The 16620-nt window shown below is 34.6% G+C and overlaps 1 protein-coding gene across 5 annotated transcripts in view; it reads left to right on the top strand.

The window, feature by feature from the left end:
• STRN3 (striatin, calmodulin binding protein 3) overlaps positions 1 to 16620 on the top strand; it is a 69510-nt gene that overhangs the window by 41815 nt on the left and 11075 nt on the right. For 4 of the 5 annotated variants that reach the window (XM_010574251.1, XM_010574249.1, XM_010574250.1 and 1 more), the window contains 4 exons: positions 1731 to 1871; positions 7536 to 7669; positions 15428 to 15603; positions 15736 to 15783. In XM_010574251.1, the coding sequence (XP_010572553.1) occupies positions 1731 to 1871; positions 7536 to 7669; positions 15428 to 15603; positions 15736 to 15783 (499 nt within the window). The remainder of the gene's footprint in view (positions 1 to 1730; positions 1872 to 7535; positions 7670 to 15427; positions 15604 to 15735; positions 15784 to 16620) is intronic. The other variant, XM_010574252.1, reaches the window with a different exon arrangement.

Here is a 16620-nt window from a genome sequence, read left to right as displayed (position 1 = left end):
TCGCTTCATTAGCTGAGATCACAAGTTTCTAGACTCACTTCTGCATGAGAGTGAAATGAAACTTAACCACTCAAGAAATCTGTTCTGTTGCATAAGGGAAACTTTTGGAAGCCATTTTATTCTCAAACTACTTCTGGGTAGCAGCCTTTGTAGATTTAATTGGAATAGTGAGCATTCTGTAAAAGAAAGAAATAAAATATCAAAAGCCTAAAAAAAAAAAAGTATAGGGAATTCTGTATTATTTGGCAAAATGAAAATGTTTTGCAGGTATTAATGAGCATAGCTATATAGCATCCCTCTTGGGGTATTCATGGTATACTTTTGCTATGATTCTACTTCCAGAAATATTTTTCATTGTCATCTGTCTCTCCAGAGAATTCTTCATTATCTCCAGAGAGTTAAATTACTGATGGATACTTATTTTTGAACACATCAATTTTAAGCATTTTTTGTTAGTAAGAGCTAAAAATGGAAATGATCAGATATTGTTTGAAAGACTGTCTTCTAGTGTTTAACTGTTTAAACAAACAGTTCTGCTTTTGATAAGTCATCTGTAATTATAGTGTTTACCTTTTGCTTTTTTGAGAATAAAGGTTTTGTTTTAGTTTTGATTTCTTTTTTAATAAAAGTGGTACATTTCATCTCAGAGTATAGGAAATGGTTTCCTAATGCTTCCTTCACTAAAAAATGGGACATATTTGAAAATCATTTAAGTTCTAATGTGCCCTATTAAAGACAGTAAACACTTAGATTTTAGCAAGTTTAAAAGCATAGTTTTAGGCAGCAGGGTGGTGGTTTTTTTACTTTAAATGTTCTACAGTATAACTGTCTGCAGTCCCAGGAAGGACTCTTGATTGCTTAAAAGCTGGTTATGTCTTGCATCATTGTGGATTGTTTAAAGAGATTCTGTCACTGAAATTTCACTTTATGATTGTAGCTTGACTTTTTGACATGCAAGCTGTAAGGTGGAAGCAGGAATGAATTTATTAATTTTTAAAAAAATAAATTATAACATGCTATTCTTGTTCGCTAGTGTCTACATCATGAATTCAATGCACATAATTCAGTATGCTTTGTTTCCAGAGGCATGCTCATATAATAAGGGTAATACACATCTGCAGTTTCATACAGTGGTGGAAATATTCTTGCTCTTGTGTTTAATAAATACTTTATACAATTTAAATACCATTCAAAAGCAGGGAAAGTTAATTGTTCGTTGCACCCCCATTATGAGTTGTCTGTACTTTTTCCCTCATTTTTAAGCTTATTTTTTATTTGCACCCTGTTTTTCAGTGTTAAATTGTTTAGTATAGTTAAAGTTGTGTAATATTATTAGCAAATGTTTAATTTGTATGCATTTTGTTTAATAGATAATGTTCTTTTAATATTTGGCTTGACTTCTCAGTAGGGCTGTAAGATTTTTTTTTTTTTTTTTTTCTCTCCTACAGGAAACTGTAGAATAGCTCTACAAAACACAAAGGAGTTATTCTTTAATTTAGTGAATTAAAACTGTTTGCATGTAGTTTTCAGATTTGATGTATTAACTCCTCCTTTTCATTTCCAAAAGATAATTTTATTAATATACAAAGACAAAACCAAAGCATTGTATTTATTTCAAGGAGGTCCCATCAGTAATTATTCTTGTTTAATTAGTTTAATGGATTTTTAGACTTCAGTCAACTCAAGCGGTAGCAATCAAATGAATCTTTGCTGCTGACGTTAATTTACAGGAGTCAACAGGACAAAACTTCACGACATGATAGCTGATCTGGGCGATGATGAGATACCCCACATCCCTTCAGGAATCATTAATCAATCTAGGTCACCCTCTTCTAGAATGACTGATCATGAAGGTGCAAGAGCAGAGGAAGGTACAAAAAATTCAGCTACTTATTATATTTCAGGAGATTTCTTTTAGAAAGCACACGCTGTAATTTACTGTCCCCTCTGTAAAGCTTAATGCAATTGCAGATTGCCACATTATTATTTTATTTGCAATTCTTCCCAAATGGTTTTCTGAGAATATGGCTTGAATTTCTGTGGCTTATCATAACTCATCATTATTTCATAAGTATTTTTAAACAACTTTATGTACAGCAGTGCGTTCTGAAACTATTCACTATTAAATCCCTGTTTGCAGACCCCCTGCCCTGTTAGCGAAACCTTTTACAGACAGGGTGTTACTGATTGAGGGGAAAAAAGGTGAGTATTAACATTTGATACATAGTCTGCATTTTAAAGTGAAATTTAAAAGTGGTTATTTGTTATGAGACTAATTTGTCTCTCTTCCTCAAGTTTAATGTTCTCTTTTTTTAAAATTTCTCTTGGTCTATATATGTAAGTGTACAAAGACACTATTTATTTGTTTACAAAGTATTGGTTTCAATTCCAGAATTATCTTAAGCAATGGAAGTTAGTGGCAAACTATTATCTGAATAGTCCAAAATCTTGTATTCAGCTTTTTTTGTTTTAAAGGAATTACTTTCCTTGTATGGAGATTAGAATACCATTATGTAAATTCTGTCCTCTACTCAGAACATACTCATTCAAAATACTCAGCTGAATTCAGATTTGGCTCCGTTATGATGATCTTTGACTCATAAGCCCTGGCATGGTATCAGCTATACCGGAAATGGAAAGAATTTGCATTATTATTGATCCTGATAATCTGTTGGTTCTCCTATTCTTCCTTCACCCCTGTCACCAGGCAAGCAGATAAATAGAAATTTTGGAGGGTTTTTTTTGTTGCTCTCTCAAACTATTATTTTACAAAAGTGTTTGTCTCACATCTTCTCTTTTACTGCCTTCCTTTTCATCTTTGTTTTTATTTACGACTGAAAGATGTATCGAGTATCAAATTTACCTATGGAGTGCAATTGAAAAACCTACTGGTGAAGTTCCACTTGCTAAAACTTGTGCACGTACATTTAAGTTGTATTTAGGTTTAGTATGTATTTACATGCTTTAGGTTGCCTTTTAGCCTTGTTAAGGTTTTAAGGGCATGTGACCCTACAGTTACCTTGGTCTGTTTTAGGCTATTTTTCTTAGGGCCATACATGTTGTGCAAAGGAGCATAGATGTTTGTAGTTAAGGACAGGCGATATAGTTGTTGTCTCTTTAAGAGACTTTACATCTAAAATAATATTGGACAGAAAATCTTTCTGAAGAACTAGATGCTAAATTTGAATTTGATAGGGACTGACTTGTATTGCCTGGTTCCTGTAGCACAAACACTGTCCACTTCAAATAGAGGTTGTCCACACTATTTTCATGCTATTTAATGTGTTCATATGTTTTCAGCTTATCAGTGTAGTTTGGGCTTTATTCATTAAGAGTAGTAGTATGAATATCTCTACCATCATACCTGCTAATTGTGGTTTCTGCATAACTTTTAAACTTGAATATTAGAGTGTAAATTTTGCTGTTTGATGAGAAATTCTATCCTGAATGCTATGCGACTTTTTGGGTTTTTGTCTTTACCATATGGTGCAAAGCTGCAAGCAAACAAGCTTAGTGTTGTCTCTGAATCCCTTCTAGATATGTCTTTTGTTAACAAGACCAAATGCAGATTTTGCTCAGTTATTTATACAGTTGTGTTTTAAAAGCTAAGATTTTGCAGACAACTTTAGGCTTTCTTGCTGGGACATACTAGCCTATGCTGATGAATGTTACCAAGCCATAATGTTCTTGTGACTGTACATAAGGTTTGTGCTACAATCTGAAGTGTTACAGTTCTGAGATAGAGTCTAATAATTTTGGTTTTGTATAGAGAACAAAGTGTTATTAAGCTCACTTTCTTCTTTTTTTTCCTGAGGGGAAGAGGGCATTCAGGGAGGAAAGTAAACTATGGTTCTAATTGGCTGGGAATATATCTTTTATACTTCTAAAGGTGTGGGTTTTGGTTTGGTTTTTTTTTTCATGTTCAAGTGCCTGTTTAAATATGAAGAGAAAATTGTTATGCTGTAATTACACTTTATAGTTTTGGCCATAAGAAACTGGGGTTTCCATCTCACCATATTGCATGACTTTCAGAAGCAGAATCAACTGCATCATGATTCTCCATCCAATGTATTGTACAGAGAATTATTATTTTGACGGGTTGTTTTTAATATATATAGGTTGTGGGAGTGTCAATCTACAGATTGACAAAAATAGCAGTAACAGCTAATGGCTTGGGCATTAACTGCTGCTTTTGGTGTACCATGTATTAACTTTCTGGAAAACAAGATTAAGATGTCCCTGTTGTATAGTAGACAACAGCAGCATATATGAGAACATACATATCCGAGTAGAGATAAAGCAGTTTCAGTCTGTACAAATACTACTGCTTGATTTTGACTTAATTATGTATGATGTCAAGAACTTGAGGGTAAGAAGTGCTGGTTAGGATTGGCCAGGCAAATATTTAATCATTGCATTTTTTTCCACCTAGTTTCATGTACAAAGAAACGTGTACCTTCACTTAAATTTTTACTTGATATTTATTGATTGCAAACTCAGTCAAACATATATATTATGCTATGAGTATAATATCGTACTGTGTGTGTTAGAAAAATACCTGGATTTTTTTTTAAAGATGAAAAACCTTCTATAAGTAATTTATTTAACTTTATCATTTGCATATATCTATTGATGTGTTGTTTTTGTTTGGTATGCAGAGTTGTGGGTATTTATTTTTAGTAGCTGTAACATCATGCATCTTTCATTGTTTTACTTTTCTGCCTTTTCTTTATATAAAAACAGCTTGCAGCCATTTTTTAAACTTTGAATATGTCTTACTTTAAAATAGTAAAACCTACAAATAAACTAACATAGTTATACAACATATACATACATATTGGCAACTTTAATATTGAGAAATATGCTTCTGAATTTTGGATAGCATTAATTTTGAAGCTTTAAATAAAGGCATATTCACCTCATGCAAATAAAGCTTGATAAATTTATAATATAGACTCTTAATGTGGTAGTGTTTTTCTGTGGTAGTACTTCATTTTTAGCATAAAGTATATGAAAGTTGATCTGTTAAGGACAGTTGACATTAATGTCACAAAGAATTAGTATGACAAGTTCGGGGGCTTATTTAAGCCTTGTGGGCCAGTCCTAAAGATCAAATAGGAGTCACAGCATCACAACAGGGATGGAAAGTGTCCTCAAGTTTAAAATGAGCATATTGCCTCCTTTCCCCAGTGATCAGCAGCTCTGTTCTGTAATGACTTGGGAGCTTGGACTTGTAAATAGATACTTGTGTTTGGGAGGCTGGGACCTTGTAAAGACAGTAGAGGCAAGCCAGGTTTGGAAATTCCAGATAAAAGTATTGGAGTCTTCAGAGAAAAGAGGGAAAAAAACAAAACAAAACAAAAAACCTAAACACAAAATCAACCAAACAATGATAACAACACCCCCCCCCCCCTCTGTTACCTTTGTAGCCTTTATTTTTTTTTTGTTCTGCCACTCTGTTTCTGTCAGAAAAGAACCAGGAAAAACTTGGTCTCTGAAGTAATTGAGAGGCTAATTGTTATTCATTTGAGGATTTCACAATTTAGGTTTGGCCAGAGAGCGTTTCTGATGTTACTTTATTTCTTACTTCATATAAAGTATTGTTTGTTTCTGCTTTTATACTGAGCTTGGACATTTTCACTAAGAAATCAATCCTTAGAAATTCTGGTCTCATCTAATAGGCATGGATGACTGGATGCTCTCTACCCACCCCCACCCCCCACCCCCCCAGCCTAAAAACCAATAATAAGGGAAGTAGCTGGGAACGTGGAAAATAATTAGATATTTTCCAGGATTATGGCTTTTTCTGAAATATGAGTGGTTTAGAATACACTGTCAAATTGAAAGTTTTAGTAAAATATTAACAGAAATAAAAAGCTTGTCCATATAAGGGCATGGTAAGCTATTTTGGCTGTTAATATAATGTAGCATTCTGATGAGTCAAGACCTTTGTATGGATTGTGTATGTTTTAAAAAGAGGTGATTGTGCATAGTTAGAATACGATTTGCTCTTTTTATGCAATTGTAGGAATAGTAGTCTTTATTCTTACATAGATGATATTCTTAGATCCTCTCATGCATTTGTGTTGCCTGTGCCAATAAGGTAACATTTTTTAATAGTGCAGTAGTTCTCAAGCATTAGAACTTGGTTTATTCCTGAGAAGTGGTGTTTTTTTTTTTTTTTTTTTTTTTTTTTAAATCTAGCTGGGGTGGCTCCCCTTTGCGTAGCCATAGCAATGATGCCAGACATCTATAACTTTACACCTGGTCTTAGTTACTTTTCTTCAGCTGGAATAGAATGTAACTAGGTTACCAGTCAGATAGTGACAATACAGAATAATAAAAGATGCATGTTCAAAACAGGAATGTGTTGATTATTAGTCCTCTTGTTTGGAACTCTTTTTGTGAGACAAAAAACAGGATATGGATGTTTTTCAGATCTGGAAACGTTACTTTCTCTGAATTTCAAGGGTTTTCTGAGAGGATTAGAAAGAAGGGGTGGCATTAAAGTGAGACCATAACTCTCTGCCAAATCAGTGAAATCCAAAAGTCAAGCCAGTTTATTTTTTAAAGATGTCAAATACTATTTAACATATTTTGCAGATGTTTGCACTTAGCTAAAGTTTACACATAGCTAACGTTTAAGTACTCTACCTAACAAGTGTCCCAATTTTTGCATGGAAAGGAATACTGATAAGTAAAAGCAGCTTCTAAAATATGCTCAACTATTACAACATTTAAGCCTTTATTCCTATTCCTTACTGCTAAATTGATATCTGTGGGTAGAAGGAGATACACAAAATTGTTGAAGAGTGTAAAAAAATATGGGTGAATATTTGAAACTGTACTATTCAGAATAAATGGTTATATATAATTTGTATTCATTCTAACTCATAATTAACAGAAATGTTAAATTTTAGTTTGGGGAAGTCACAGCTAGCTATGATAAATATAATTTGAGTGTATTTTAAATTAGAATCCAAAATCATGCTGAGAAAATAAGAGAGGGAATTCACGATGTTTTTCATCTTTTTAATCATCTGGAAAAAAAATCAGAGTAAGAGAGATGTTTTGCAGGAGGCCTTTAGCCTGAGAGGTAAAAAAAAAATACATGCAAGTAGAGATATTTGACTACTATAAAGCTCAGAGACTTATTTGCAAATGGATAGAAGGCAGGTAGCATGGTTTAGTGAATGAAATATTTAGCTGAGAATTTGGAGACCGGGGACGTACATTTGATTTTGCAGTGTAAAGTAGTGTCAGTCAAGTCACTTGGCAGTAGTATTGAACACCTCTAAAGTAAGTTGAAAGCAAATGACAAAGCATGATATACAAATTGTGTATTTAGTATATGTGTGTGTGTTTGCACATGTGTGCGTGTCTTCATGCTCTTTTGTTTTTTCAGTTGGGGCAGTATGTAGTGCATAAAAGTTCAGTTTTAAACACTGCTTTGCTTTTAAGTGATGAATAATGCAGTTTTTCATCAGTTTGAATTATTACATTGAGACTTAAAGAAACTGTTTTGTTCTTTGTAGCTGAGCCAATAACATTTCCACCTGGAGGAGGCAAGTCATTTATTATGGGTTCTGATGATGTGTTGTTAAGTGTACTGGGCCTTGGAGACCTTGCAGACTTGACAGTAACAAATGATGCAGACTATAGTTATGATGTAAGTGCAATTTTATTTTAAAATTCTTTATACAGTTTAATCAGTAATAGTTGGGTCCCCTCTCCCCCACCCTGAACATTACAGATGCAGAGAACAGAGGTTTCATTAGCAAAAACTATGTACTTGGGAGGAGGAGGGAGCACCTTGTGAATGGGCTAAGTAATTTGGGTAATCAGAATTAAGTGAGATGACTTGTTTGTTTTCTACTTAAATAATTTAATTTAGATTTTGTCACTGGGGGAATGTGTTATGACATAAAATACAGATTGACATTTTAACATGAATTTGAACAAAAATGGAAATTATACACTGATATGGAGTATTGAGAAGACATGACATAAACCACAAATACCAATATTAACTTATTTCTTTGCTCTCCCCTTTATGTTTATGTAGTGTTAACAGCATAGCCTATATATAGTAGTATATTTCAGAGGTAAGCTTTTAGGGTGTATTTTTTGTATAATCCAGAGTGTTCTGACATTCCTTTGACTATATTCATTAAGCTACTACCAATAGTGTTATGTGAATTTTTCATTGGCTAGTAACATTTGACGTCTGGTTAGGGAAGTGTTCAGGTAAGTCTTATGTATTGTATTGTATTTAAAGTGTCTTGTGGTTTTGGATTGTGATTGGTTTGGGTTTTTTTTTATTATTGTTTTGTTGGTAAGGTACCTCTGTTTCTGTAACTTTTCAAGTTAGATACCTGGTATTTGTACTGGAAACCATTGATAGGGATTTTATTAAAATCTTAGAATCTGCAAAGTGAAGAAATAAATTGTTTGTAGTTTTTACAGGGTTTGAAAATACTTGTGTGTCACTACACACCTTTTTTTAATCATAGTTCTCCTTCAGTATTTATAACTGGTAGGATTATTAATTGCTGTAATGAAGTAAGAGCTAATACGTAGATTTCTCAGTTATTGCAGGGTGTTATGTTACATAGTTCTATTTCCTGAATAACAGATGAAAATGTTAATTATCCATCCTTCTATTACTGGACTGTATAAAAATAAATGAAAGAGCTTTTTCTGAATATTTGGAGTACATTCTAAATTTGTATAATATATCATCCTGTTCACAGTAAAGATTAATTCTCAGGTTGTCTGTTTCATTTCAAATGACATAACACTTCTGGGGAATCAGATAACTTAATATCAGAGTTCAATTTCAGCTCTTTGCATCCTAATTTTCTCAGGATTTTGCCTGTCTAGCTAAATCTCTTGTGTAATCACATGTAAAATGTGTCTGACTTGAGGGTCATGTACAATTGTTTAGAAAATTATCACTTTTTTTTTTTTTTTGAAGTTCCAGTGAAATCTATGAACAAATGGACTTCAAAGAAAAGTTTTTCAAAAGCTTCAATTATGAATGGTTTAAGGCAGCTTAAATTTGAAATATCCAGAACTGGATGTTCTCAACTACTACTCCTAACTAGTAGTAAATTCCCCTGGGAATTATGAAGTTGAATAGTTTGGGGGTTTGTTTTACGTAGTGCTGTATTTACCTGGTTGAATAACTTCTAAATGCTCCTGCCTGTATCTTCATCAAAGAATTAAGAAAAGTTTGGTTTAATGCTAACTTACATGAGGAAAAAATACTTATTTTAAAGCAGTTTAGAATCTCAAATCAAGCTTCTGAACTTGTCAATTGATTATTTTATTTTATTTAAGTATTATTCCCATTTTATTGACAGTAACTATGAGGCATGAAAAAACTAAATGGTGTACTTTCAGTAGTGAGGCAGCCACAGTTGTGAGATTAGATCACAAATTGTTTTTGCAGTTGCATTACATTCTATGTCTGTCCCGTTCCTGAGTTCAGAACTTTGGAGTACCAAGGTCTGGTGGTTCACACTTGCCCTTCATTAAATTTATAAAGGTAATGTGACATTTAGTTCTTAAGGCACATGTTCATAACCACAGAATTTTCTGATTCTTTTTGCTTTTAAAAATCTAAAATATTTTTTAAGCACTCTTCTTTCCTCTTCTGCCCACCAAAATCCCAAATCAACCTGTATGCTGGACAATTAATGCATGGACTAATTAGTATGGTGACCCCTAGGGTTGGTCTGTAATACTGTATTTTGCATGGCTCCATTCTTGGTTGGCTGTTTTTAATGTTATGAAAATGATTATCAATCACAATATAATAGCATAAGTTCCAGTATCTGTACAACTCCAGTATTAGCAGAATACTTTATATCTCTGTTATAGGTCATTATTATCTGTTGTTCTCCAATTAGCTCTCCACTGAGAATTACTATATACATAGAAGAAACAGGAAGTTCCTGGGCTGAAATGGTAGCAGTCTAGAAGAACAGAGAGAATCAGCATCACTATTATTGTACTTTTTCTTGGGCATTTTTGGTTGTTTTTAGCTACTATCAGAGGCGGATGCTGAGCTAGAAGTATCTTAGATCAAAATAATGCAATCATTAATACGTTCTGATGCCCTAATGGCAAATATATGCCATACTACTTTCTATGCTAAAGGGATTGCAAGAATGTCTTTGATGTAAAAGAAGGAATTTGTGATGTCTCATTCCAGAACTGTAGTAGTATAGGGAAAGTTGGTGTCTAAAGGATGGCCTGTGAGAGACTTTCAGAAGCAAGATTGGTTTTGATTGTCATGCTTGACTGCAACACTGCAACTTTGCAATATATTATTCTCTATTGTGAAGTAAAACTGTGTAGCCATTTTGCTTATTCCAAGAAGGAGGAGTATTTACAGGTGAGCAAAGACAAACTCGGGAAGCATTACAGTGAATAATATAATTGACACCAACTGATCAAACTGTTTCAGGAGAATGTGTGGTACTTCTCACAAACCTGACAAACAGTTTTTGTCGTGCAAAGAGCGATGCAGAATATAACTTGGAGTTGCCTTTACTCTTGGGAAACTTAAAGCAGAGAATAGAGGTGATAAATACGCAAGTACAAAATACTGCCTGAGCTAATAAGGAATTTGCAGCAGAAAGCAGTACCTCACAAATTCGTTGAAGCTGTCAGTGATCCTGTAGCTGAAGATGATCTTATTGCTTCAGTGTAGTTGAATTTTCAAAATTTTCTCATTGAGACCCTTCATTAGAGGCTCTTTAATTGCAGCTTGATTTTGGAGGTGTGTGGGGAGAGGTTATCTCATGCTTTAATATCTGCCTGATACAGGAGACAAAAGGCAGAAGTAAGTTTTTGCTTTCTTACTGGATCATTCACCAAATAGGAATGAGAAGTGATTGACCGGAATTGTCACTTGGTTTCCTGGCTTCCTATTCAGTCCTCCTTTCCCAGTGCCTTTAGCCTATCTGCTATCTTTTAAAGCATATCTGAAAAATGCGTGGTAGCTTCTGACTTTTTCATGTGTCAGAAAAGATAAACTTGAAGTATCAAATAACACAGATGAAAATAATTTTTTTTATATTTTTATTTAAGAAGGAAATGTCTGTCCTGTTGTGGATCTGAAGAGACTGAAATTCAGATGCTCTTACTTCTCCATCGCAGTGTTCCTTCAGGTTAAAAATTCAATGATAGTTCTTAATTTCTGAAGTTGTTTCCACATAACTATGGATCTGCAGTGCAATAAGACCATGTCTTACTTTGTACCTGTAATGCAGTACTTGTAGGACATCTTAATCTCATGCCCCAATGAGCTTAGCTGAAGCTACCTCCTTTTCCAGTGCATCTCCAGATAAGCAGATAATGTTAAGCTAAGTTAATGTTTAAGTAAAATAACAAAAAAGCCCCAAAACACTTAATAGTGCCACTTCTGGCATTTTGCTCCCAGTAGGTCTATGCTCTTCAAATAGCTTGTGTGAGCCGTTATAGTGCATGAATAAATAAAGCCACAACAGGGTTCCACTAGCTTTCAGGTATTGCTCCTTGATGAGTGTTGTATTTTGAAAACGAGAGGATATATGGACAGGATGGGAATTAAGTTTTAAATCTTAAGAACTTCAACTATAGCTGAAAATTTTTCTTACATGAATGATTTAGTGCACAACTTGTCCACAAGAGTAGTCATCTGTAATACAGTACATCTCAAGTCCTGTCGTTTTTGATATCTAGTTCTTTATATTTGCCTCAGTATGTGTAGTTGTTTGTATGCTGAGGGAGTAATAATTGTTACCAAATCAAATGCTCCCACTTGTATGTTCTTGGATTGCATAGCTGCACAGGGTGGTGGTGGTTTTCTGCTGTAGGACTGGCTGCAAAATGGAAAGTCCTCATTTATCAGAGCATCTAAATTTGGAAATATCCAATCAGTCACATTATCAAGAAAAAAAAATAACATTAAACATTAAAAGACTCTGACTACGGTTACTAATTATTGCTTTCTAATTCCTCTGTTTGCTGTAGGTGAGTAGTTGATTGAGATAGGGAAATACATGTCTCCTTGCTATGCCGTTAAGGATTCTGTTGACTGCAGGGGCAAGGAAGAGTTTCCTTCCCTGGTGTTTTTTTTTTTTTTTTTCTTTTTTTTTTTCTTTTTTTGTGGGTTTCTTTTGTGTGTGTGTGTGTGTGAGGGTTTTTTTTGTTTGGTTGGGGTTTTGGGGGTTTTTTTGTTGTTTAGCTCAGGTGTAGTTCCTTTAAGTCTGGTTTGCTTGTGGTTTACAAGGCAGAATGAATAGGTTGCTTGCCTGTGTTTCTATACAGACAAACAAAATGAAGACAAAAGCTATTTTTCTTAGGTTAGCTTGAGCAAGTGTAATCTGTTTAGCAATTCCTTGTGGTGTATGGTTTGTATGTTTTTTGTTTTGCTCTAATTTTAAGGAAATTTTGTGGTAAAGGTTTTTTAGGATGTGTAAAGTGTTTTGTGTCTCCTGACCTAGACAGAGTTTTTGTTTGGTGGTTTTGAGTGAGGGAACAACAACTGTTGGGTTTGGTAGACTTCATTATTCTAAGCATCTACTCTATGGCTGTTTGCTGAGAGGGGACTATGATCAAAGTTTCAGCTGATCCCTCTTGGTCCTGTTTAGTAAAGTCCACCAAAGTTCAGGGAAAAAGGGAGAAGGAGCTAGTGAAGCTGTATGGTTCCATAGTCTGTCTTCTCACAACTTTATCATTTTGGCATTTACAGTAGAACATTAAGACTCAATGGGGGCAGTGTGTCCATGCCTTCTGTTTTGAGAGGCTTTTGAGATCTCAGACTTTAGAATATTGATATACAGTGTCACATTTTACTACTTTTCCTCTGGTCCATTTTGTATCTCATATTTATCCTTTGTAATCAGGAAATCCCTTTTCCAAGTCCTTGACTGTGTTTTTCTGAAGTGTATTTTTCTTGGAAATATACTACTGGATAGCTTTTTTTCTTAGAGGTTGCTCTTTTTAAGATGTGTCAGTTGTTCTTTTACTCTTGCAGTATGGATGTCAAAATTCATTGGAAACATGGATGGGGGGAAAAGAATTAAACAAGAAAAAATTGGCTTATATATAACTAGATTTCTAGGAAGGTGCACATGGTGTCTTCTAAAAGAACCAAGATGCTCAAGTCTGTTTAAAAGTATCAAGGCTTGAAAGCTATACTTAAGAAAGGAAATGTACCTTGTTTTTCATAACATATGTAAATGCTGTACCTTGCAATTTAGCAGATTCCTCTTAACTGCTGAGAACGAAATTACCATTGCAACAGCCATTTTAACAAAAAAGATTTAATGAAATCTTTTCCTTTTTTTTTTTTTTTGAAAGATAAGGACCACTGTATTCAGTCCTGGTTTTCTTGAATGACTCTTCATCACAACTGTAATAGAATTCAGTGTGGTGTGGATGCATGTCATGCCCAAAGAAATGGGACATAACAACATGTGCTAAAATTAGCCTTTGCTGTTTTAAATGTTTGGCTTTAAGTTCTCTAAGCCCCAGATCGCCAGAGGTGCATGAGGCAACATGAGCTAGCCAGGTGGATGAATACATTACATAATGAAGATTAAAAATATCGAGGGACTCTATTTGCTAGAAAAATACCTTTTTTGGGGGGGGGGGGTTTTTTTTTTTTTTTTTTTTTCTTCCCTTTCCCTTCTCTTACCCACTTTAGATTCAGGGAGGTAAATAAATATGCAGTTTGGTCTGATATCTATCAAGTTTAAAATCTATCAAGTTTCTATCCAGAATTCCACTCTGTTCCATGAAACAAAAGATTATGCTTTTTATGGAGCTCGTATATATTACGCAGTGTAGTGATAAATACCTTAAATCTCGGTAAAAATATTGTGGTATTCAGTATACTCTGAAGTAGGAAGATTGGAAACAAAACGCTTTGTTATGAAATGTATTTGTTGGATGGTATTAAAATAAAAAATCCAGGTTACATGTCTGGTATAACAAGCTTCTGTTGCTTGATTTGAATTTGGCATAGTTTGCACTTAGGACAGAAATTTACATTAATATAAGGGAACAGCAAATGGCTGCACATCTGAAACTCAGAACAGTAAATTTTATTGTCTGAACCTCTCTATTTATTTTGATTGGATAGAATCAAATGTAGTTTGAGTGAGTAGTGGTAATTCAATCCAGGATATAGATTTGGTCCAAGAATACTTATTATAGTATATGTGTACCTTATGATCTGATTTTTATTTTCAGTCCTGACAGATATAAGGTACTAAGATTTTATTAGCTATGGGAGATTTTAATCTCTTAATAGTGTTGCTGAAAGTATCTTGGGATACTGAGAGATTCTGGCCTACAGTTAAGAAACATGCTTTAACCATTGCATGGTGAGCAGACAGTATGTAAGGCAGAGGATAGGATTAGTTTGCATTCATTCTTAGTTTGCTAATTTTGGTCATCTAATTAAAGTCAGTTTTCTAAAGTCCCTTTATAATTACTTGAGGGGAAGAGATAAGTACCTGCACATGTATTTCTCCTTATGATGGAGGCTTAGGACAAATGGGATGTAGTCTTTTAAGGGTCTGTTCTCTGCATAATGTAGATGGTATTCAAAGCTCTAAATTAGTCTCTTGCAGTCACTAGAAGAGTTTGAAGTTTTCTGGTAATTCATCCGAGTTACCTATAATTAATATTAAGCAGCTGTAACTTTTGTATTTTAGCCTAACAGTCTATAGGTTACAAGTATAAATTGGATGTTCACAATATATAAATGTATAGCAACTAAGTTATTGTCTTGTAAATATGTTTTAAAGTCTTTAATGAGTTTTACATATATTCATATGTAATGTTATGTTTAAAATCATGGCAAATGTGTATTGAAATTTGGTTTACCTATTTCTGCGTACATACTTTCACATGTAGAAGTATTCAGGTATTACATATGTTTCCTGTCATTCTCAGTCAAGTTACTTATCTGAGGAAGATCACTCACTAGGCACCTGAAGCTCATTTTTATTGTGTTTAAGTGATAAATGAGCTTTTGACAGTTGTAATCTCTTCCTTGGGTGTAGACAACATGATAAGCAAGGAAACAAACCTTTATCTTTCTTCGGGGAAGAAGAATTAAAGTATCATTGCACAAAAGGATTAAAACTAGTTTTTGAAAATCAAGGCTTATTGTCTGTGTATACTCTATTCCACTCTGGCATGAAAGAAACTATTACAATAGAAAAATTTGCAGACTGCCTTGTATGCCAGATAGGGAGTTATAGATGCATATAGACAGATCAATAGATAAATGCAAACTTAAGATTGAATGTATATTAGCTGAATCAAAAATAGCCTCTTTTCCTAAAATACGGGGAGATATATATTATACATATTTTTAAACCCAAGATAAAATTACTCCTTTCCTTTTCTTTTTTTTAAGCTGCCAGCTAATAAAGATGCCTTCCGAAAGACATGGAACCCTAAGTATACGCTACGCAGTCATTTTGATGGAGTGCGGGCATTAGCTTTTCATCCTGTAGAGCCTGTGCTGGTTACAGCCTCTGAGGACCATACTCTAAAACTTTGGAATCTGCAGAAAACGGTTCCTGCCAAAAAGCAAGTATATGGGTTTTTATGAAACATCAGTTGTGTTTTAAATGCCTTTGAAATTGATTAAACTCTTAAATGTTTTCAGAGTTTTTCAGCAGAGATTTCATGTAATGTAATAACTCTTCCTTTCTCTTTCAGGAGTGCCTCTTTAGATGTAGAACCCATCTACACATTTAGGGCCCACATGTAAGTGTTTGACATAATTAACGCTTGATAAATGTATTGTTATGTCATGGATTCATAAGACACTTCAGTGTAAAAGCCACAAATGTATTCTATTTTTACATTGTATAGACAAGGTCCTTAAACTTTGTAAAAACGGGTCAATAAAAACAGGTCAATACTGAGTCCCTGTCATGAACTGCACAGACCATGACAACTATTGTGGTTTAACCCCAGCCAGCAACTAAGCACCACACAGCCACTTGCTCACTCCCCGCCCCCCCCCCCCCCACGGGGGGGGGGGGGGAAAACGGGAAAAGAAATAAAATTCGCGGGTTGAGATAAGAACGGTTTAATGGAACAAAAAAAGAAGAAATTAATAATGATAGTGATAACACTAATAAAGTGACAGCAGTAATAATAAAGGATTGGAATGTACAAATGATGCACAGTGCAATTGCTCACCCCCTGCCGACCGACACCCAGCTAGTCCCGGAGCGGCGATCCCCCGCCCCCACTTCCCAGTTCCTATACTAGATGTGATGTCACATGGTATGGAATACCCCGTTGGCCAGTTTGGGTCAGCTGCCCTGGCTGTGTCCCGTGCCAGCTTCTTGTGCCCCTCCCGCCTTCTTGCTGGCTGGGCTTGAGAAGCTGAAAAATCCTTGACTTTAGACTAAACACTACTTAGCAACAACTGAAAACACCAGTCTGTTAATCAACATTCTTCTCATACTGAACTCAAAACATAGCATTGCATCAACTACTAGGAAGACAATCAGCTCTCTCCCAGCTGAAACCAGGACACAACACAAGAACAGGAAGTGGCAAATGTGGTTAGTTGCAATGGAAAGGAGAGAT

This window comes from Haliaeetus leucocephalus, unplaced genomic scaffold (genome assembly GCF_000737465.1).
Source record: "Haliaeetus leucocephalus isolate CR32 unplaced genomic scaffold, Haliaeetus_leucocephalus-4.0 Scaffold417, whole genome shotgun sequence".
Taxonomy (NCBI): Eukaryota; Metazoa; Chordata; class Aves; order Accipitriformes; family Accipitridae; genus Haliaeetus; species Haliaeetus leucocephalus.
Note: the sequence above shows the minus strand (reverse complement) of the source record. Positions and strands in the feature narration are given on the sequence as shown.